Below are 23741 nucleotides of genomic sequence, written 5' to 3'. Positions count from 1 at the left end.
TATGTACGTTATTTTTTTCATAATAATCAGCACACATTATGTAAACAAAAGCTTTTATTTTAGATGCAATTATTATTATAATTGTTTGACAGCACTATAATAAAGTTAATATACATCATATCAGCAATGCTTGTTCACAATTTAAAAAAAACAACTATTCCATTTCAAATAAGAAACTTTTATTTTGTGTCAGCCACAAAGAATGACATGATTGAAGACAGAGGAACCCAACCACAAAAAAAGTATCCCCTAGTTTTATTTAATATTTATAGGTAATACAACATTCAGAACATCATTTTACGATACGATTTGTTCATAATTACAGTGCTCCACAAAATAGGGGATAAAAATGAATACCGACTGAGAAAGAGGCAAGAGATCTTTGAGTCCCGTCACTGAGAGTCTTTCAAAAGAAACGAACGCCACGACAGTGACGACAAACCTGAGCATCAACACATCTCCGATCTTCATGTTAAATACCAACTGTGATGGAGGCAGAGCACAACCAATAATTTAAGAAGTCTCTATCAAACCATGCGAACAAACATAAACGAGCAACCCTGTCACATTTAAACAAACGACTAATTCTAAACGCTGCCCCACGGAACTGACTCAGATGTAGCGGTGTGAGATTCCCTTTGACCTCTGACCTCCAGCGCTCTCTTCCCGTTAGTCTCATCGGTGCTCTATAGTTTCCAGGGAGGCCTGAACTCAGAAATGGGGAGCGGAGTGCAGTGTGTCGTCTCAAAGTTTCGCATATACTTTCGTGCCTAAGAGAGAGGAGTGTCATGTAAGATTGATGAACTTTAAACATTACATACAGAGAGAGTGAAAGAGCAGCATTTTTATTTACTGGGTTATTTTTGTAACATACCAAGAATAGAGCAAGCTGCCTTCTGCCCTCGAGTGTCATGTCTTCGCCTGAAACAAAAGACAAGATCATATCACCAACGGTCAGACGGTTGTCTTGTTTTTGATCGAAGGAGGTCACTGTTGAACTTTCTGGTTTCCATCTAATCGCCTATTTAAGTCCTGTACGTTAACGTGGCGGCTGTGTTTGAAGCACGTACCGACACTCCAGGGGAACAGGGTCTCTCTGTCTGTCTGATAGGACTGCAGCACAGACAAGCACCAGTCATCATCCACCTCGTAGCCCGTGTACACAGATTCTGAGGAACGGGAAAATAATGCACATTTAAACATTCTGCGGAGTAAAGCCAAATTCAACAAAAAACAAACTATACAATAACCAATGCTGTGGCCAATATGCCAAGTCAAGGGTTTTCAAACCTTCTGATGCCAAAATGAGCTATATTTATAATATGCCGTAGACTCCATTTATACAGCATTTACATTACATTTACATTTAGTCATTTAGCAGACGCCTTTATCCAAAGCGACGTACAAATGAGGTAGGCATATAGAAGCAAATTAATATCAGCAAAAGGGCAGTAGTGCATAAGTGCTCTTGAGTGGGGTCTTGTCTTACCTAACGCAGATACAAGGCTTTTTTTTTTTTTTTTTTTTTTTTTTTTTTTTTTTTTTTTTTAAACAAGAAAAGGATAGGAAGGAGCAGGAGAAGAAGAAGAAGAAGAGAGTGCTATCAATGTTGGGTCAAGTGCAAACGAAAAAGATGAGTTTTGAACTACAGCACAAAATGAAATCTAATAAATGCATACATAAAACCATACTGAATTGTGTATGTGATGTATGTGAATGGTGTATGAAATTCAATAAATGATAGAGTTTCTATTAAATCACTACAAACCATCTTTTATCCACCATTAAGACTAAAACCATAAAGCAGGGATTTACATGCTTCAGGCATTTGCCAAATAGTATAGAAAAAGAGAAATGCATTTCATTTCAATTTAAAAAATATGAATAAGCAATATCACTGACTTCAAGTATTAAGCAAAATAAAATTTATTAGTAATAATAATTCTATATTTACAATATATTTTTATATTGACCAAGAGAAAACAAATATAAGTAATACAGATTATTAATAGGTCATATTATCAGCTTTCACTATTGACTAATGCCAATTTCAGAAGAAAAAAAAAAACCAGGTAATAATTAATAGGAAAAAACATTACTCTCATGTTGTTCCAAACCTAAGATCTTTGATCATCTTCTGAATACAAATTAAGACATTTTGACCCTCCACAGACCTCAAGGGAACTACCAAGTTCAAGGCCCAGAAAGGTAATAAGGACATTATTAAAATAATCCATGTGTGACATTAGTTGTTCAACCTTAATTTTATGTAGCTACAAGAATACTTTTTGTACACAAAAAAAATCCAAAAATAACGACAATGCCCTTACTACCTTTCTGGGCCTAGAACGTGTTCTGCAGATGAACAAAGGTCTTATGGGTTTGCAACAACATAAAGGCGAGTAAGTAATCACACAATTTTAATCTTAGGGTGAACTAACCCTATAAGATGAATGAACTAAAAAAAAAAAGCACACCTTCTTCAATCTGTGTCCCTGCTGAGAGCCACTGCCTGACTGCTCTGAGAGCGTCTTCTGTCATGACTTTAGGATACCTGAGAGACACAGAGAAAGAGAGATGACACACACCATCACGACAGAAGTAGATGAAGCAGCTGGCGTGATCCGTGTCTCACCTGTACTGGAGCAGTTTGAGCAACAGGTCATTCCCTCTGTTGGACATAATGTCTTCTGGACCCCTGTATCAAAACAATACAGCCAATGTCAACATCAGCACCCAATCACGGTTGCCTTCTCAAGCATCAGTGTGTTATCTGTGTCCTGGATAACTCACGTGGTTGTGATGATTTCATCTTTGGTTCTTCTGATTAATAACACTGGTCCCTGGTACCTAAAACAAGACCAAATGCATTCAGAGCTCATACTATATACTTTTAGTTTTTACTATGAAATAAATGATAATAAAGGTGACTAACTTGCAGAGCTGTTCTGCGTTGTTCAGGTTCATATACTGCCTCACTGTATGAGTGACTAAGGGTCCTGCGGAAGGAAAACAAACATTCGTTTATTAATTTTTTGGTCACTCTTTAGAGAACTGAGTGGAGATGAAAGGAGTAAAACACTCACTCCAGCTGTCAGGCATGACCTTTAGGGCAAGTGGTAAAAGGTCGTCAAACGAGGCGTCTAGAACCAGAGCTCGGATCTCTGGGTAAGACATCACAGCCCAACTGGCTAAAATAGAGCAGCACATTAAGAACGAATGAATGATTTTTTTTCTGTTGTGGATCAGCGGTGTGGGATTGTTTACCTGTGAAGCCCCCTATTGACCAGGCGTACACAATAATGTCATTCAACCTGAAGCCCAGCTTGTGCACAGCAAACTGAATGACCACGTCCATCGCGTTGGCCTCGTTTTGAGGAAACGGAACTCCCTGAAAAAGTAGAGGAGGTACAAGGACACAATTACTGGGTTTCTGCTGATTTCAGGTTTTAGATGAAACGCATACCAATACTGTATTACTTGTGGTATTAAAATGTGGGCTGTTATGCCAAGGTCAGCGTTATGTTGACTTACAGTACTTCCGCCAAAACCTGGGTGATTCCAGCCCAACACTGAATATCCACCTGTGAACACAAGAGAGAAAACAGTTTGACATGCATCTAGTGCTTTAATGGTAAATAAAATACACATTGGCCCACAAACATTTACCTTCCAGTGGAGTGTTCATGCAACCAACCTCATAGAATCCTGCGTTTCCTTCACAGCAGATCACCTGTGATGCACAACATATCAGCTTTGAAAAGTGGCTGGAGGTAATCTGTTATTTGTACATAGTATAACTTCCACTGTTTTATACTTCACACTGTAAACATTCATACCAGGGTTTTTCCAGCTTGTCCTCCATCTTTCCTCCGGTCCACAAACATGGTGTCAATCTCATTCCCATCACAAGCCACCAGTTTATTTCTCTGACCGTCATACTGGACATGAACACAAATAATCTATGAATTTCAATATACAGTTCTAATTTTGTCAATGCGATTTTTCAATTAGAGTACTTTTATTTAGCAAGAATTCATTAAACTGATAAAGTCATTTATAAATCCTAAAATAAATGTACTACAGTTTCCACAAAAATATATTTAAGCATCAGAAAAAGTAACTATTTTGAACATTTAAAATAGCATATCAGCATTTTAGAATGATTTCTGAAGGATCGTGTGACACTGAACACAGGAGTAAGGATGCTAAAAATCCAGGGACTGTTAACATTAGTTGATGCACTGTGAACTAACATGAACAAACAAACAAGTGGATTTTTTTTTTTATTAACTAACATTAACAAAGACTAATAAAGAGTGTAATGTTGTGTTCATTGTTCATTTACGTTAATTAATACACCTTATTGTAAAGTGTTACAAATATATAAGTGTTACAAATAAATTACATATTAAAATAAAAAAAAGTTATTTTATTCTATTTTTTTTAAATATTAATGTTTGTATTTTTATGTATTACGGTTTCATTTTAAATGCAGCCTTGATGAGCATGAGACATTTTTTAAATATTTTCAAGAATGCAAGATGCGAAATAAGACCGATGACTACTCTGAAGTTTTCAGTAATTATGTATTTTCAGTGCAATTATAATTAAGGCCAAACACTGTAACTCTCTAATTGTTTACGTAATACAAGCACATATGTAACCTACATATAAAATGTGTTTTATAGCAAAAAATGACAAAACTAAAATTGCACTCATATAATTTAAATACAAAACTTTTTTAGTAGTTTTTTTTTAAATTGCCTTTTAAATCCCTGATATTTCCATTACTATGGGAGTTTATAAGGTGAGAATGTTTTCCTGAGAAGTGTTCTGAATGAATGGGTTTGTACTTGTGTATGTGTGTTACCTCTTCTACGAGTCTGGCCTGGCCCTGCTGTAACATGGGCCTCATGGCCTTCTGCAGCAGACCCACTGAGCCCGGATACAGCATCCTCCGGCCGAACGAGTGCGCGATCACATAACTACACAAAACACACACACACTCACGTGAGGCCCTATGCTGCTGACCTCTAATCTAAACCTATGTATCTCTACAACCCAAACAAAAAAGGTCAACGTATTACCAAACCTTACCTTAAGACGTGGCATGGCAGAGTGCGAACTGAATTTAGCACACTGTCTGCTGCTCCTCTGTGTTTCGGCTCCGGCCTCAGCAGGGACACGCCACCTTTAGACAGCTTCCTACAGCCAGAGGAAGTGCAAAAAACATCTCAAACATCCACTCGCCGCAAGAGCTAGCTGATGATTAACGCAAGAACAGAAACTCAAACAGAGTACTTACGGACTACTGACTTCTCTCCAGCTGAAATCCACAGGCCAGTGTTTGAAGTCGAAGTCAAAACACGCGAGTTTTTTCTGAACGGGACAGAATCGATTCATTTAACGGACTCGTTCAGGCAAAGCCCCATGGGAATGTTTCTATGGCACTGCTGCGGTCTCACCTTGTTGTTAGGTGTGTTGTTCTTCCTGGTTTCCTCCAGTATGGAGATGAACTGAAGGTACTCTGGGTTTCTCCAGCGTCCCCAACCTAACAACAGCACAGCGGCAAAAACAAGCACAAATCAGGTTTTACCTACAGCTTAAAAAACAAATATCAGCTAGAAATTGATGGCGTTTAAACGTTACTAATAAATAAATAATGAAAGTAAAATATCGTCACCTCTGAGACAGGCCACTCCTATCAGACAGACCAGTGCTGTGCCGACATACTGACTGAGAGGAGCCAGCTTACTGCTGCAGATGTACCCTACAACACAACAGCACGCAGTACCTCGCCGCGTTATTAATTATTTAGAAGTACATATTAGGCTCAACACTGATGGCCAGATGTGAAAGTGAGATCTGAAATCATTTAAAGGCTTCTTGTGTGTGTAGATGAGGTCTGTTGAATCACAAGAGTGACTGAACAAACAAAGCAGACCATCACATCATTATCGCTTGTGTGATAGCGGTTATGCATTTATATTATAGATGTGTTATCATAGCATTCATTTAAATTAGCTGTAAATATAATTCATGCAAGTACAATTAAGTGCATCATATAAATCACGTAAATTAATAACACCTCAAATTTCGCAAAGCGTAGGTAAAGATTTAACACAAAGCATGCTAATGTTATTTGTATGTTTTATTATTATGTTTATATATGTCTAGTAGTAATAAAAGGGTTACATTTAATGCATATTTGCACAGATATAAATGTTGATATTTTTTAGATGTAAGACTGGGCATTAGGGGTCTATTGTTTTTAACAGTGGAGGCTATTGCATAAATAATATATCATTAATACCAATTCTGAACATCACTTCTCTTATTCTTGATTCTGAATAACTCTACATAATAGTTTTTATGGTGGAAAAATGTGTGGAAACGCCGGCTCAGTCGGGGCAGCAGAAGAAATTATTTATCTCGTTATATAATCTGTTATGTAACTTAATTATCATAATAAACTAAACGCTATCAAATACTGTTAGCATCGTAATTTAAATACACAATTGTTACAGAATACCATTAACCACATCTTTGTAAGGCCCAGACTCTCTTTTAGAAGACAGCAGAAAAGACAATAACAACACTAACCAAAACACACTCCATAACATAACATCGATAAGATAAACAATAAAAGCAACATCACAACTATATCATACTGGATTTAACATTAAACTACAGTATTTGTACTGCACTGTATCACACCTGCACCATAACATCGTTGATTCAGCCACACGAATGCTCAAATTAAACAAGATCATACCTCAACCATGATGTAAAAGAGCTCCTTCAGTTTATAAAGTTCAGCACAGCTCATTCACAAGCTGAACACCAGCGCTCTTCAGGTCTAAAACCTCTTATGAACCAGACTAAAAATACATACAGCACTACTGTGAGAGCATTACGTCTGTGACTCATACGATATGATTACACCCGCTGAACCGAATATTAAGACCGAACCAATCAACAACCGCTTATGTAATAACATTAAAATCTGCATGCAGGAATGCACAATATTTTTTGATTATTTACATAGTAGCAAACTGGAAGCAAAACAAAAGTGTATTAATGCATGCATAAAACAATTTTTGTTTTACGGGGTAGTAGAACTATAATTTTATCTGACGAAGAAGTAGCTTTGTGGTTATATGATGCCGTATTTGCATTTTACCTTTTCTGTAGAGATAACAGAGGAGCAGTGGAGAACTGTAGTAGGACAGAGACCACAGCACTGAGGCCTGAGGGACAACACAGGATAGCGATTAAACTTCACATTACAAAACCCGTGGGCTGTTTCTTTTTCCTTTTTTAAACGTTTGGTCGCTACGCCAACTGCAGGAAAAAGTACATTAAGTCACATACCCAGCCGAGGATGCTGTCTGTGTGTCTCTCCAAACCTCTGGGCTGATAATTCCAGCCCTACACAAGACAGAGACAAGCCAGTTATGAGTTTGATGTATCTTTACAAACGCATGCCATGTGTCGGTTTCTATACTTTTTAATAACGTCACAGATACTGTTACAAAAAAGACTTGGTGGTCACTTGGTAGTAGATACAGACCATGAATAGATGGACGTATATTATGCATTCATGCATATCTACTATTTAACAGTTCACTGTAGTCATTTTTACAAGAAAGCATAAACACATAAAAGCATGAAAATAAATGTTTTAATTTATATATCAAGACAACTAGTAGACTGTAGTAGTTCTCTAGAGATGCCGTTCTTCTTGTTGTTACAAAAAGGGACCGTAAGTAGGTATATATCAAAACTTAATTTTTTTTTTATATAATACTAATAAAAGTATTATATATTGCTAAGGACATCATTCGGACACCTTCAAAGGCGATTTTCTCTTCTTTTTTTTGCACCCTCAGATTCCAGATTTTTAAATAGTTAGATCACTTCCAAATATTGTTCTTTCAAACCGAATGAATATGAAAGAATATATGTATGAACAATGTAATTAGAACTAAAAGTAAGACTACTGTTTCTCCGTGAAGAGGGTAAGAGAAATATTACCAGCATGTTACTCATTATTCAGCTATTATTGCAACAGTCTAAGCATGATTCATAGCAATGACAAATGCCAGATGTCTAACCCTAAAAACAGAATAAAATTGCAATAATTCAGCTCATGGTTGCGATAACAGTGACAGTTGTGCTCCTCCTGACAGATGGACTGCCCTGTCACTCGACCATAAGCTCTCTTCAGATAGCAAACAGCCAATGGAGGTGTCTCAAAACAGAGCGCGCTGCCTATCTAGGGAGCGTTTTAGGACATCAATTTAACTTATTTTGAACGTTCCGATAAAATCAAATCGCTTATGATGATCAAATGCTGCCTAGATAGGTAGCTCACTAGGATTTGAGACTTCGCCAATAGCACAATCGTGCACTTCCGCACATTATTGCGAGACTGCTCTCGGCAGAGTTTTAAGGCTATGGCTCAGTCTAAAGGGAAAGCGAGAGTCGTACCCTGCGGGGCGGTCTGCCGTCAGTACGTGTCTGGTCCGGTGAGCGGTGAATCCGCTGTAGATTGGGCCCGAAAAGGCACCGGAGCCACATCCAGCCGGCCATTCTCACCTCGGTCAGGAACTACGGCGGCCTGCGAGGATCAGAAGTGGCCTACTACAGCAGCGAAAGCGAAAAATAAACCACGTCACAGCCGCGGCTTCGGCGTTCAGTGCGATTTTCTTCTCAGTGATAAAGACATGTGTTTTACCAAGGAATATAACAGACAAAAAAAATGAATAAATGAATACGTAAATGCACTATAATAAAATACATACATCATAAAATGTTGCAAACAATAAATAAAAAATCATAAATGATCAATTATATGCTCACGTGTCTCATTGCATGTTTTATTTTTTTCGTTGTATGTCTATTTTATATATTAATTTAAATTGGACAAACAGATTATTATAAATTAATATTATTTTAAAATAAACGCATCATAAAAAAAATAAAATGCTTCAAAACACGAAATGTGATCATATAACGCATTGCGTTTTTATTTATTTGCCCATTGCTCACATTTTTATCAATCAATCAATCAATCAATCAATCAATCAATCAATCGATTGATCAGTTAATCATAGAAATGTTTATAAACTTTATTTTTACCCGCACTGTAGCCTATTCCCTCACATATTTTCTACTTACAGTGCACTATTATTGACATTATAACAAACAAATATTTATCAAAACAAATATACAGAAAAAAAGAAAACACAAGATGAGAAAAAGGTTAAAAAAAAAAACTCAGTTTTTGAAGCAGTGCCATACTAGTAACAAGAACAAAAAGTGTCATAAGGTAAGACAAGTGACGTATAAGGATTTATAAGGATTTATTTCAAATGCGGTTTCACTGTAAATTATTAATAAACTCAACCACAGCACTGGTTGTATCTGAAATGAAACATAGACACACAGAGAGAGAGAGAGAGAGAGAGAGAGAGAGAGAGAGAGAGAGAGAGAGAGAGAGAGAGAGAGAGAGAGAGACAGAGAGAGAGAGAGAGAGAGAGAGAGAGAGGGAAACATTATCAGTATGATTAATGCACAAAGAGCACATGAACAATGAAAGCCTGCCATGTCCCCCACATGACCCACAGCCAATCACGTCTCACCTATCTAATTCTTTATATACATCCATTTCACCGGTTGGCTTGAGATCCTAGAGAGAGAGAGAGAGAGAGAGAGAGAGAAACAAACAGGGATGAGAAGGGTGGAGACGTCTCAGATTTATAGTTTGGCAGAGGTTTGATTCGGTTCATCTGCTAATATCACTAATGCAGGCGTGACAGAACTGGAAGGAAACACACACACACACACATTGTCACAAAGATTGTAAAATGTTGGGACCTGGTTTTTGGAAGCCACACACACATAAAACACACACACACACACACACACACACACACAGTTACTCATTGCTCTGCCTGAGAAGGACTATAATAACTCACCATGTAGACTGCGCCTTGGGGAGGTGTCTGTTGGGAGAAGAGAGGGAGAGAAAGAGGAAGGAAGAAATAGATTTAATAATAGAGCAGAGATAGATATACATTGAGAAAGAAAGACAAGGAGAGAGCGAGAGAATGAAAGAACGAAGGGGTAGTAAAAATAGATTTAATAATACAGCAGGGGGGGAGAAAAAGCAAAGTAGAAGGAGGTGCTGTGCATTTCAATCACCTGTCTTAGATCATCAGGATTTTCATAGATGTTCTCCACCTCTCCGGAGTGGTGAGACAGCGATTGCTCGACACCTATGTGAACACAGACACATGAGGGCTTCTGTCCATCAGCATCTGCCAGGGTGAACTGACAGCCTTCTGATCTTTGATGGACAGACTCAGGGGGGAAAAGACAAATGCAGGGCCTTACTTCGCCGGGTGACGCAATAGCCCTGTCTCCATAGCAACACCCCAACAGCTACGGCAACCAGGGGGATCAGAAAGAGGAGGAATGAGAAGGTGGAAACATGAGAGGATGCTGAAACATCTCCTGCTGGGGGGAGTGTGAGAAAGACAGAAAAAGAAACGCTAAGTTAGGTTACTCATTAGTGAGTGAGTGTGTGTGTGTGTGTGTGTGTGTGTGTGTGTGTGTGTGTGTGTGTGTGTGTGTCGGCACTCACCTGCAGGTGGCAGTACAGGCCCTGGAGAAACTGTTGGGCCTGCAACAAGAGTTGAGTAGATATAGACATTTATTCATTCATTCCAAGAAACATTTTGCATTTATATATAAATCAGTAAAATAAAATGAAATAATAATAAAGGATGTTACTAAAATAAAATAAAATCTAGTGGTAGAGCGTATGTAACTTCAGACGCAAAAACAGCGGAAGCTGAAGAAACAAATGATACCAACAGTAGACATGATGTAATGAAATATCCCTGAATGCATGTATTGGAAAGATGAAGAGATATGGAGGATGAGGAAGAGAAATGAACAAAATATGTTTTGCATATGGAGCGGTGACATCATTTAGGCAAACAATGACCGGTGCTGTTCTCAGTCTCACTGTTATCTGCAGGTTTATTGACACTTCTGTCTTTGAAATAGCCTCTAAACTCCAGGAAAAAAAAATGCGTAAAAATAATAGTAATGATGTTTTAAATATTTGTGAATTAAATTAGTTTGCATCTGAATCTAAAAAAGATTTTTTTGTCATCATTTGTTTGATTAAGTAATTTATTGAGTAGTAGTATCGAACAAATTAGAACAAATTAGCCACCCTGTAAAATATGTATGAATTGGCATGAGATTTTTACAAATACAATAAAAACCAGCAAACAAACAAGTTATATTACGCTTCTTTTTTTTTTACATTAACATATGATAAAAACTTACATACTAAAACGATTCTAAATAAATAACTTACTGAAAATATGGGCATCTGCTCTATCTCTCTTTGATAAATTAATTGACGGAGGCAGGGATTTGTGAATAAATCATTTTAAATGGTTTTGTGAAGCGGTTTATTAGATTGACTGTAAAGATCTGACACAAATGAATGATTCAAGCTGACATTGCTAATTCACAAAGTAGAGCTCAGGCTTAAATTTCAGTCGGTTCCTCAAAGCTATCATATGACTTCAGAAGACCTTTATGGACCACTTTTAGGAGCAGTTCACACAATTTTTTTTTTTTTTTGCTTTCGACTTTTCCATATTTTTTCAATGTAAACCAGACACTAGACATGTCTAATTATTATTACTATTGTGTCTCATGTATCTTGAAGTGCGTCTCTCGTATCACATGGCATTCTAAAAATGCAGCACACGCGTGTAAAGTTCAACTGTTAAAAACTGCATCTCTAGGCGTTTTCTTCCCGGTACCCAGTCCATTCCACTGTGCTGCTTTTTCACATCGTTTTCTATGTAAACACGCATCAGATGTATATGCACTTGCGTTTTATATCTTTTGCAGTCTCGCAAATGACACAGCGTTCCAAAAATACCTCTAATTCTGAGCTAACAATACATTCTTGAAAATTCCTCTTTTCATGTAAGAAATTCACACAGGTTTGGAACAACACGAGGATGAGTAAATGATGACAGAATTATCATTTTTGCGTAAACTTTCGCTTCAAATCAACGTCAACAGCAGAATTCTGCACAAGGTCTATTTTCTGCACCCTGCTGCTCCAGAGACTCACTAGCTCTGTTTTAAATAATCCATTATGATGGAGTTGGGTTTCATGAAATTGATTGGTCAAGGGACTCGCACATGATTGTGCTACAGTACGGTATGTGACCTTTCCGGTGACCTACATGATTCCACTAACTAATGTTCTTGTCACTGGTTCATTACATTCAATGAAAACACAGAAGGTCTATCGCACAGGACAAAAATAACACGTTAAAATAAATATTCACCTGAATTCTGGCCATTTTTTTTTAAATGTGAGTGTTGACACCTCGACTTAAAGAATTCACAGCAAGAAATAAATAGCAAGAAGCAAAAAAAAAAAGTGCCAGACGGAGAGAGAGAGAGAAGGGGAAGAATAGCATACAGTTTCTCTCACCTATACTGGCCGATTTGACAGTGTACATATATTGTACAGAATTTCCATTTTTCAGATAAAGAGTGCAGGCATACTGTCCAGCCGTCTTAGGGGTCACAGGAAGTGCTACGGAGGTTGTGATCCGGCCCAAAACAGCATTTGACTGCAGAGAGCGTTTGGGATCCTGAACATACGACCACTTTAAAGCTTTAACTTGAGATCGTTCTGAGTACATGCAACTCAGATCCAGAGCGGTGCGGGACGACTTGGTGTAACCTGGGGAGAGAAACCGACAAACAGATGATGCGAGAGGAGAAACGAACGCGAAGGGTTAAAATCATATATATTCATTAAACAGCCGGGTGTAGCCGGTCAGCCGAGCTCGACTGTGACTGATGTACAGTGTCTCCTCAAACTCAAAGCAGTATCAATCCTGAGCTAATTGAGCTCGGCGCTTTCCACAGTAATGCCACAACCCACAGAGTTGTCAGCGGCAACGGGCAGGTGTAATTACACATAATGAGATCTGTAATGAGGCCTACTAAAAAACATTACGTTGGAGAGAGGGAGGGGAGAACGATATATATATAGAAAGAAGAGACAAAAGTAAAAGAGTTGAGTGAGAAAAAAGGAGAGCGGGGAGGACGTAAGGGGAAAAAGAGATTAAAGTAAGAACGGGGGGGGATCAGATTAAGAACGGGAGAGAAAGATGAAAGTCAAGACACTGACTGATTGACTCTTGCATGCTGAACTACTGTGATTGATAGAACCGCCTGTGCAATTATAAAATGAATCCAAGAGCAATGATGCAAGAGCATGCATCATTAAGAGTCAGTGAACGAGTGTTCTGATGTGCACTCTCTGATAATGACTGTTTAATCATGGTCGCAAAATGTTTTGAAAGGAGAAGTTGACAGAAGAATAAAAAATTTTTTATTATTTCCGCACCCTCTTTCAGTAGTTTTAATTTTATTTGACTTGTGATCCAGTCAAGAAAACTGGTCTGAATTATTAGTTAGTTTGGTTCATCACTCAAAGAGTCATTAACATCAGGAGACTATAGGAATATAATATTGTATGTAAATTTTTTATGATTTTTTTTAAAAGTCATTTATTTTGAATGATTCTTGAATGAAAAAGTATAAATCAAATGAAACAGGTTATATATGTGTGTGTTTTTTCCCAATGGCAACTTCAACCATTTTTGTGGTCTTTATTATTGCAATTTCTGTTCCATGCATTACAACTTTAATATTATATTAATCTTATATTATAGATTTAACTAGTAATTAATTTAAATAAGTGTGTGTGTGTGTGTGTGTGTGTGTGAGTCTAAAAAGTGTATTTACAAAAAACAGATAACTTTTTTTATAATGATAAGAAGTTTTTTACATTTTTCAAAAAAGAATGTTTTTTATGATGTTATCATGATTTAATTGTGTTACATTGTTACTAGTATTTTTTAGTTATTTTTTTAACTGCAGTTTGATTGAGATTAATTGGAATGCGCAATGAAAAGTCATTGTTTTTGATTATTCAATTATTTTTGACATTATTTTGTTTTCTCAAATGAAAGATAGAGTGAAAATAATGATTCCTTTGCAATATCAAAAAATGACATTGAATATCTCCCATTTTGTATAGTGCTGGTGTCTGCTTTGAAATTATTTAATAGAGATCCCTGAATTACATAAAATATCAGACAGACGATTGAGATAAATTATTCACACACGCCACAAATCATTATATACCTCATGTCAAAAAGTTGTTGTGACTTAGATGGAACGGAAAAAATATTACCATGTAAAACACTCAGTCTGTTGGCTTGACTGAAAGCCTTGTCATCCAGGAAGACCTCGCACAAGTACAGTCCTCCATCCTTCAGGGCCGGGCTTAACAGAAAGGAGAAGTTCCCAGCAGCAGCCAGGGAGGCGGGGTCTTTCAAACGTAGGTGGGGTTTGGTCTGGTTGGTGTAGCTCCGCCTCCAGCGGTCAAACTGGAATATGAGCTCCATTCTGTTTGAATCAGGATACTCCCAGTAGAGCAGCACATAGTCACCAAGGACAGGAGGACACGTTAAAGTGACCACTGAACGAGAGAGAGCTGCTAAAGACCTTGGGGTTCCTGTAGAGGACACAGGGTAGTGGAGTAAGGTAAAGTGACCTAAGAGAGACAAAAGATTCATTCAGCCCTCCCCCCCAAAAAAAAGTGCAAGGCAAAAGAGCGTAAAGCCAATCAAGTGAAAAATGGACTGTGATACAAGAACAATATTGTCAATTTGGATTGATCCCGTCCACATAGTAATCCACTGTGCTGCTAGTCATTTTAGCCTCTTTGTTCTTCACACAGTCAAGCGAACAGAACATTATGAGTCCCAGAGCAAAGTCATGTGGGGAGATATCAGAAACGAGACAGGCATGAAAATGGGGATTATGTTATTAAGCTCAGTGAAAGCTCTTCAGAAACATTCTCCTCTCAGATTTAATAACCCTGATTAACCGTTTGCTGACACAACATTTGGGAAGAACAAACCATGTTTGTTTCGGAGAAAATAGTACAAATTGAAATTGAATTGTTGTGTTATCATTCAATATCATTTAAGCGTCCAAAAAAATCTGTGTTTAGTAAGTTAAAAGAGCCTGATGGAGAATGTTTAGGTTTCGATGACTGGCGTAGGCTGCTGGGTAAATGGCATGTAAGGAAGGTCCCTTTTTACACACAATAGTATTCCTTGCACAAAAGAGACTATTACCATGTGTCACGTCTGTGGAAGAAAACACAGCTTTCACTGAAAGAGTGGGACACAGATAGAAAAAGTTAGGCGTTGTTAATAATAAGACTGAGATATTCCCTCTATTTCTATTTTTTTTTTTGTGAATATTTTATTCAAACAGATCATTGTTTGAATAAAATATTTATAAAAAAAATTACATTTAGACACAATACTGACGCAGTAATATAGTGACATATGCTATTTATGAACGCTATTTACACTAAGTCAAAATGCAGAACCTGACTTGGAGTTCTACGTGTTCCTAGGTCAGCATTTTAGTTTACCCTGGAACAACACTGTGGTTAGTCAATCTGATCTGAAGAACCAGTTCATCAGTGTTTGGTGCTTGTACATCGGTGTCAATCATCTATCATTAAATCTGATTTTAGGCATTACTCATGGGTAAAGTTAGGTTTAGATGTGAAGATATGGTCAAGACTAAAAACAGGATTTTCTGCTATTCACACTATTTACTGTAAATATTGACAAGTATCTGTACCTCAGTATTGTAGAGCATTATAAAATTGTACAAAAGTTCTAAATTAATTCTAATTCAAGTGATTAAATGGATGCAACCCTATTGGGACAAAAGCCCTCCCTTCATCTACCCTGTTTCTATATATTTAAATTGTATTCCCTTCATTTTGATTGCAAATAAATGCCTTTCTAATGTGATATAAAATTTGAAAAGGCATGTACAACCATCTATGTACAGTGTTGAGTACCCCAATCACATTGTTGGGGCAGAGTTAGTGTAAGTAGCCAAGTTCACTAAATAGTGTAAATAGACTCAACAGACTCAATCACGGCTTATGTGAGCAACACCCAGTGGTGTAATCTTGAATCAGCCAGTTTTTGGAGTGATCTGGTTAAGTGAATGATTCAGTGACTCATAAAGCCTGGCTGCGTGTGAAATATGAAAATGCTTCTTATAAATTTGAATCCGTGTAGTTAGAAATGTAATCTGGATATACAGTACTGCATTCACCATTGTCATTGTCATCAACCAGCGTCAACTGCATTGCTTCACTGCTATTATATCAATCAATCAATCAATCAATCATTTTTATTTATATAGCGCTTTTAACAACACAGGTTGCATCAAAGCACTGTACAGTATAATGACAGGGATGTATAATGACAGGGATGTATAATGACAGGGATGTATAATGACGAGAGTGACCAATTTCTTATTAAATGCAGAGACGGTCTCAAATTATACAAATCCTCTCCTGTTGCATTATGGGACAGTAAAATCTCAACTGGATGCACACTTCAAAATCTCCCTGGAAATAATCATCCCAATTTTCTTTGTTTATTGCTTTATGAATTTTCTTTGTTTATTGCTTTTGCCTACTATACATACATGATTAACTGGTAGAGATTTTGAACTATCCTATCTATCACAGTTGACACTCACGTGACATTGCTATGCTACATGGTCACAAAATGTATCATTTGCACAACTTAAGTACTGCAGTTGTGATTTTTAAGCTATTGAAAAGCAATCAGCAGCGAAAGATAACTTATTTTACTTTTTTATGCAACATGAAGATGGTGTTCATAGTGCCAGAGAGTTATTTTTTTTTTATAGATGTGGATTTATTCTAATCTAAAACAATTTTATAAAATTTGCAGCTATTGTTATCATTAATGTATTTATTTATAGTGCACATAAAGCTTTTATTTCTAAGTATAAACTTAGTTTTTTTTGCTATACGAAAAAAAAATCTACTCCATTAAATCCCTTCAAATTGTATTTAAAAGATAACATTGACTAAGCAACTTATCTGACTGGCATGTTTTCAGACAATATCTCCCAATCTCACCGTTCACTGTCACATTCACCCGGTGCTCCGAGACAGACGTGTCACTGTTACCATGGACACGGATTCTGCAGGTATAGACTCCGTTGTCTTTACTGGTGACGCGAGGCAGCTTGCTGAGCAGACTGCCCGTGACATGGGAGATCTCAGTGTTCAGCTGTTCACCCGAGGGAGACACCCACGTTCCCCAAGCGGCTACGGAGGAGGGAGACACCTGAGCTGCCAGTCTCACAGTGCTGTCCACTGTGACAGGCATCCTTGGAGTGACATGTACTGCAAAAGACAAGGAGAGAATACCTGGAGATTTACATTTACATTTACATTTAGTCATTTTGCAGACGCTTTTATCCAAAGCGACTTACAATTGAGAGTACAACAGCGATTCATTTTTAGAGAGACAAACAGACAGTGTAAGTGCTTATAACACCCAGTCACAGGGAGTGTTCAAATTAGTACATGCCAGAAGGGAAGGAATAAACAAAGGGGATAAGAAGAGAGACAGAGACAGTGAGAGTGAGAGTATTTTTTTTTTTTTTTTTTTTTTTTTTTTTTTATGATGAGGTCAGGTATTGCTGAAAGATGTGAGTTTTCAGCAGTTTCTTAAAGATTGACAGAGATCCAGCATTCCGGATATGTGCGGGAAGATCGTTCCACCAGCCAGGAACAGAGAACGAGAAAGTTCTGGAGAGTGATTTTGAGCCTCTTTGAGATGGTACCATGAGGCGTCGCTCGCTAGCAGATCTCAGACTTCTAGAGGGTGTGTAGATTTGTAATAGTGAGTGGAAGTAGACCGGTGCCGAGTCTGTGGTTGTTCTATATGCAAGCATCAGTGCCTTGAACTTGATGCGAGCTGCAATCGGTAGCCAATGTAAGGAGATAAAGAGAGGTGTAACATGGGTTCTCTTGGGCTCATTGAATACCAGCCGTGCCGCTGCATTCTGAATCATTTGTAGAGGTTTTATTGTGTTCGATGGAAGTCCAGCCAGAAGAGCATTGCAGTAGTCCAGTCTAGAAATGACAAGGGCCTGGACAAGTAGCTGTGCAGCTTTCTCTGTTAGAAAGGGCCTGATCTTTCTGATGTTGTGTAGTGCAAACCTGCAGGATCGAGCAGTCTTTGCAATGTGATCTTTGAAGGTAAGTTGGTCATCGAGGATTACACCAAGATTTCTGACTGAGGATGATGGGGTAATTGACGAAGAACCTAGCTGGATGGTGAAGTCATGCTGTGTAGTTGGAGTGGCAGGGAATACAAGCAGCTCAGTCTTTGTCAGGTTGAGCTGTAGATGGTACTCTTGCATCCATGTCGAGATGTCCGCCAGGCAACCCGAGATCCGAGTAGCTACCGTTGGATCGTCTGGATGAAAAGAGAGGTAGAGCTGTGTGTCATCGGCGTAGCAGTGGTAGGAGAAGCCGTGAGCCTGTATGATGGGGCCTAGTGATGTAGTGTAAATGGAGAAGAGGAGGGGACCAAGAACCGATCCCTGAGGAACCCCAGTGACCAGTTGATGTGCTGTGGATACATCTCCTCCCCAGGCCACCCTAAAAAACCTACCAGTGAGATAGGATTCGAACCAACGAAGTGGGATCCCAGAGATGCCCAGTGATGAGAGGGTAGACAGCAGGATCTGATGATTCACAGTGTCAAAAGCAGCGGATAGATCCAGCAGAATGAGAACTGATGATTTGGATTGAGCTCTTGCAGTCCGCAGGGCTTCCGTGACTGAGAGCAGCGCAGTCTCAGTTGAATGGCCGCACCTGAAACCTGATTGGTTATGGTCCAGTTTGTTGTTTTTCAGAAAGAAACAGTGATACCTGGTTGAAAACCACTCTTTCAAGTGTTTTCGCTATGAATGGAAGAAGAGAGACTGGCCTGTAGTTATCAATAAGAGAAGTGTTTAAAGTGGGCTTTTTGAGCAGTGGGGTTACCCGAGCCTGCTTAAATGCTGTGGGGAAGGTACCTGTGAGGAGAGATGTGTTGATGATGTGCGTGAGTGCCGGCAAGACAGTGGGGGAGATTGCTTGCAGGAGATGAGAGGGTATGGGGTCTAGCGGACATGTTGTTGGATGGCTGGAGAGGAGAAGTTTGGATACTTCTGTCTCAGTGAGGGAGCAGAAGGAGAAAGTGGAGGAATCGGTAGTCGATGCGGTTGGTTGAGGGTTGTGCGTTGGGGGGGCTGAGAACTGGCTGCTGATCGCTTTTGTTTTGTTTGTAAAAAATGTGGCAAAATCGTCAGGTGATATTGAGGTGGTGGGAGGTGGTGGAGGGGGATAGAGCAGGGAGTTAAATGATCTGAAGAGCTTACGTGTGTCTGAAGTGTTGTTGATCTTGTTTTGGAAATATGATGATTTGGCAGTGCGGATTTCGGCAGAGAAGGAAGAAAGCAAAGTCTGATACCTGCTCAGGTCTGTCAGATCTTTAGATTTGCGCCACTTTCTCTCCGCTGCCCTGAGTTTGACCCGATGCTCACGGAGAACATCAGACAACCAGGGGCTAGAGGTGGCAGTCCGTGCTGGCCTGGAGGAGAGAGGGCAGATGTCGTCTAGACAGGAGGTTAGAGCACTGAACAAGGTATCTGTAGCTGTATTCACATCCAAAGAAGAGAAATGGGTAGGTGAGGGAAGGGAGGAGGACACAGCAGAGGAGAGATGGGAGGGAGAAAGGGAACGAAGGTTACGTCGGAAAGTAACCGGTATAGGGGTTGGTTGCACAGAGATAGGAAAATGCAGTTGAAATGTAAGAAGGAAATGGTCAGAGACGTGAAGCGGTTGTACTGAAATGGTGTCTGCAGTACAACTGCGTGTGTAAATTAAATCAAGCTGGTTGCCTGATTTGTGGGTGCTTGTCGTGATGAGGCGTTTGAGGTCAAATGAAGCTAGAAGGGAATGGAAGTGCGTAGCGTAAGGTTTGTCAAGATGAATGTTGAAGTCCCCGAAGAGTAGGAGTGGAGTGCCTTCGTCTGTAAAAAGATGACAATAATCCATCCAGCTCCTCTAGGAAGGTGTCTAGAATATGTCCAGGGGCGGTAGATTACCACTATGTGGAATTTTGTCGGAGTAGTAACTGTGATAGCATGAAATTCAAAAGAGATGTAATGACATACAAGTGAGTTGGTTGAATATTTCCAATTGTTTGGGATGAGCAGACCAGTGCCACCACCCGGCCAACCTGACGAGGTGTGTGTGAGAAAGAGTGATTGTTGGCTAGAGCTGCTGGGGTTGCTGAGTCTTCTGGACGAATCCAGGTCTCCGTCAATCCCAGAATGTGGAGTGAAGAATGTAAAGAAAAAGCAGAAATGAAGTCAGCTTTGTTGACCGCTGACTGGCAATTCCACAGACCAACAGAGAAAGATAGGGGTGTAGTAGAGGATGTAGGGACAGAGCGTAGGTTAGTAGGAGTGCATTGTCGTCTGCGTGTGTTGTAGCGTGTGTTGTAGCGTCTGCGTGTGTTGGAGATATCAGACACATTGAGACACGAAGCGGCATTATGATGCGTTTGTATGGTCTACGTTTAATCAGGGCGAGAAACACAATCCTCTCCTGTAGCTTCTTGTCGTCCTGCTCTGTCACGCAGGAGTAGAGTCCTTGCGAAGCTGCTGCAGCCCTGAAGTTCAGTGAGGCATCCGCGGAGATCCCAAACATTCTGCCTCCAAACACTCTGCTGCTGCGTCCATCTGTTTGTCCATCGATGCAGTTAGCTGATAACAAATATGACCAGCGATCCTCCCCGGCTGACATCATCTTCCAGGTAACCAGCACAGACGATGTGGGTGGTGAATCAAAGCAGGACAGCGTGACAGATGTGTCCTCACGTACCATGACCACATCTTTCCATACCTCACCTGCATAGACCAGATTCTTTAGGCACGAGAAGTCACGCAGGCCCTCTTACTGAGAATAAATTGCATTTAGATTCAGATTTGCTGAAAATGCACTCATTGTTATACTGCACGATGCCCAGATTTGGTGAGGTTTAGAATTATTTCACTTGCTTTGGGTCAGTTACCTTAAAAAATGCTATATATTATGCATTACTAGTTACTCGTTTCAAAATTAATACACTTATCATTATCCTACTAGTTACATTACTTTTCCATTACTCCCCAAAAACTTGATAATTGCATAAGTTTTGCAGCCTCTGAGTCTGAATCCAGGAAGAGTACATTTGGCTCAAACTGACGACAAGCCACAACATCTTCTGTTATTTAACAATGCAGAAACATATTGAAGTGTGCAACAGTGCTCAAGCAGGCAGAACCAACCAAATGTCTTGCACTGCTCGCCAATGGACCACGTGCAGTAAATGGGTGCCAAACAGCTTGTAAATACACCAAAATGATCCAAAAGCTGCATGTTTGTAAAATGCATCATTGCAAATTGCAACTCAAAAACTGAATTATGTATGAAATATTGTAATGTTTTATCAGTTGTTTGGACTCTCACTCTGACGGCACCCATTCACTGGAGAGTAGCCATTGGTGAGTAAGTGATATAATGCTGCATTTCTACAGATCTTTACCTTATAAAGAACTCATCTACATCTTGTATGGCATCATAGCGAGTACATTTTTAGCAAATTTTGCTCTTTTCTTGCTGTACTTAAGTGAAACTTTTAAAAATAAAAATTATTTTGTATTAATTCTGTCTTTTTGCATCTTTTTTTCTATGTATTATTTATTTATTTGTTTTTGTAGACCACTTAAACCTCCTTTCAGTCCCCTGGGGGTCTTTAGACCCCAGTTTGAGAACCCCTGTAGTGTAGTGTAATCTAGAGTTATCTATGCTAATCAGCCAATGAATATAAGCCCAATGCAATTTAGCGTCTCGGTTGTTCATTTAGATAACACAGAATCCCCCTTAAGTGCTTCTAGTCCCTAATGCATGTTTGATTTTTTCGGTATATTATTAAATTAGCTATACTTGGAAATGTAACTTTTCAACTTTCAAGTTCAACTTAATTTTAAGCAACCTAAATTGAAGAAATAGACCATCTATGAAGAATATCTATGTTTATATTACATAAAGGATTACTTTAACATATAATAATGATAATATAATAACAATACACACACACACATAGATTTTCATACCTGCCATGAGGAAAAGGAAACATGAACCAAAACAAATAAGAACGAAAACATGGAATTTTCCCATGGTGCTGCTAGGAAGTAACATATTCTTAAAAGTTAGCTAGCTAAAGTGCAAGAATGTGTCTTCTTTTCTCATATTTGACCACAAGAACAAGACAGGAAAAGGACCCAACAATAAAAGCTGAGAGCAACATCTGACAGAAGCTGATAAACGTTACAAATGTCAACACACACACAAACAACGGAAGCAATTTTACAAACACGGAGGCCGATAAAACATAGCACACACTAATTTATATGCAGCTATGTAATCATAATGAGATAAGTCGATGCTTTTATCTGCAGTAACATATTTATGCTTCTGGCTTTAACAAGGAACATATAAGTACAAATAACACCAAATAAGCTCATCTCTGAACTATAAATCATACGAAAAGTTGCTCGTCCATAAAACTGGACAGAGCAGACTGTTAGACAAGAGCTGACTGTGAGAACTGCTTGTGAAAAAAAAGAGAGAGCATAAGAAAAAGGATTTAGAGATGCAATCGGAAATGGTCTTCGGCTTTGGGCTAAATGTCTTTACATCCCTGTAAATGTCTTTAATTAAAGCTAACAGACTTATCAGCACCTCCAAGTCCCATTACCAGCTCAGCTCCTAATCACCTCTCAGCTAAAGAATGAAAGAGGGTCTACAAAAAAGAGGAGAGATAAAACTGAAATGGAGAAAGGACGGACGGGGTAAATGAGCAGGGGAAGAGAAACTTCAGAGAGAGCAAACTAGGGCAAAGCGGCTAATGAGAGTCATAGTACTGTACGTGTCATTGGCCCCGTGCAAACAATCAGAAAGAGAGAATGAGCAAAGAGAGGGAGATGCTAAGGTTACGATTAATGGGGTGGTGGAAGTGACAGATGACAGCCTACTGAATGCGACCAGTGAGGTACAATCAACCGTAAGCTTGATTTGATGTAGCGCCATTGGTTTCAATGAGTCTACGATGTGCTTGAGCTTATGATGCTTTTGGAAAAGTGGAAGTTCAGTTCTTGTACGCGAATAAAAATAGCCTGCTTCTGCAGCATAACCCCTAAAAGCATCGGCATAGCTTCTGAACAAAAGCCGTTTCGGGGCTGTACGACTGAAAACATTTTCATTTAATGTCAGATGATCAACGGCCGGCAGGGGGCGCGCTAGAGCTACTCGCGCCAGTTCATTCGCCACAACCCGACAACTTGACACTAAACTTGCCCAAAAATACATTTCTGGCACTTATGGCTTGTTAGTTTGCGTTACCGAGAACCTCGCGACGAAGGAACCTGCTTTCAACTGGAAACGAAACCAAAAATACAAAGACGAAAGCAAATCCAGCAAGAAACTAGCCTCATTTCTGAAGTCGAACTCAACAGTTTAGTTTCAATGTTATGTTGAAACTGGAAATCACGGAAAGCTATCTCGAGCTATATGTTTTCTCCCCTCAGCCATTGCATTACAAGATTACGCATTATTAGGACGAGAGGAACGGATTAAAATAACG

The 23741-nt window shown here is 39.0% G+C and overlaps 2 protein-coding genes across 6 annotated transcripts; both read right to left on the bottom strand.

Annotated features, from left to right (window-relative positions):
- Positions 1 to 162: 162 nt before the first annotated feature.
- On the bottom strand, positions 163 to 8737 carry abhd16a (abhydrolase domain containing 16A, phospholipase). The gene is made up of 20 exons (XM_043261787.1): positions 8497 to 8737; positions 7378 to 7434; positions 7187 to 7253; positions 5687 to 5773; positions 5469 to 5554; positions 5309 to 5382; positions 5101 to 5208; positions 4874 to 4988; positions 3840 to 3941; positions 3670 to 3733; positions 3535 to 3584; positions 3268 to 3391; positions 3087 to 3191; positions 2936 to 2999; positions 2794 to 2850; positions 2636 to 2698; positions 2478 to 2554; positions 1071 to 1169; positions 875 to 921; positions 163 to 770 (listed from the first exon to the last, which is right to left on the bottom strand). The coding sequence occupies exons 1-20, from the start codon at positions 8596 to 8598 to the stop codon at positions 687 to 689; spliced, it is 1632 nt and encodes a 543-aa protein (XP_043117722.1). The 5' UTR covers positions 8599 to 8737; the 3' UTR covers positions 163 to 686.
- Positions 8738 to 8866: 129 nt separating this feature from the next.
- On the bottom strand, positions 8867 to 22427 carry g6fl (g6f-like). Of its 5 annotated transcripts, none has more exons than XM_043261783.1 (12): positions 22213 to 22424; positions 20580 to 20964; positions 17129 to 17430; positions 15279 to 15314; positions 14327 to 14650; positions 12548 to 12802; positions 10655 to 10693; positions 10405 to 10524; positions 10213 to 10286; positions 9987 to 10013; positions 9651 to 9697; positions 8867 to 9432 (listed from the first exon to the last, which is right to left on the bottom strand). In XM_043261783.1, the coding sequence occupies exons 1-12, from the start codon at positions 22295 to 22297 to the stop codon at positions 9411 to 9413; spliced, it is 1716 nt and encodes a 571-aa protein (XP_043117718.1). In that variant the 5' UTR covers positions 22298 to 22424; the 3' UTR covers positions 8867 to 9410. The 5 variants fall into 5 exon arrangements, with proteins under 5 accessions (XP_043117718.1, XP_043117721.1, XP_043117717.1 ...); XM_043261786.1 differs by having other exon boundaries at positions 17129 to 17398; positions 20632 to 20964; positions 22213 to 22417; XM_043261782.1 differs by having other exon boundaries at positions 10405 to 10527; positions 22213 to 22416.
- Between the last annotated feature and the right edge of the window lie 1314 nt (positions 22428 to 23741).

Source organism: Puntigrus tetrazona, chromosome 16, assembly GCF_018831695.1.
Source record: "Puntigrus tetrazona isolate hp1 chromosome 16, ASM1883169v1, whole genome shotgun sequence".
Lineage (NCBI taxonomy): Eukaryota > Metazoa > Chordata > Actinopteri > Cypriniformes > Cyprinidae > Puntigrus > Puntigrus tetrazona.
This window is presented reverse-complemented; position numbering and strand designations above follow the sequence as displayed.

Bases quoted from the DNA above. Each gene is read 5' to 3' on its own strand.
- abhd16a (XM_043261787.1), bottom strand. From the start codon at position 8,598: ATGGCCGGCTGGATGTGGCTCCGGTGCCTTTTCGGGCCCAATCTACAG. The intron at 3,585-3,669 runs GTAAATGTTTGT...TTGTGTTCACAG, and splicing joins CATGAACACTCCACTGGAAG to GTGGATATTCAGTGTTGGGC. The intron at 1,170-2,477 runs GTGTGCTTTTTT...CCCGTTCCTCAG, and splicing joins AGGGACACAGATTGAAGAAG to AATCTGTGTACACGGGCTAC.
- g6fl (XM_043261782.1), bottom strand. From the start codon at position 22,297: ATGTTACTTCCTAGCAGCACCATGGGAAAATTCCATGTTTTCGTTCTT. The intron at 15,315-17,128 runs GTGAGATTGGGA...CCACTCTTTCAG, and splicing joins GGTGAATGTGACAGTGAACG to TGAAAGCTGTGTTTTCTTCC. The intron at 12,803-14,326 runs GTAATATTTTTT...TTCTCTCCCCAG, and splicing joins CAGACTGAGTGTTTTACATG to GTTACACCAAGTCGTCCCGC.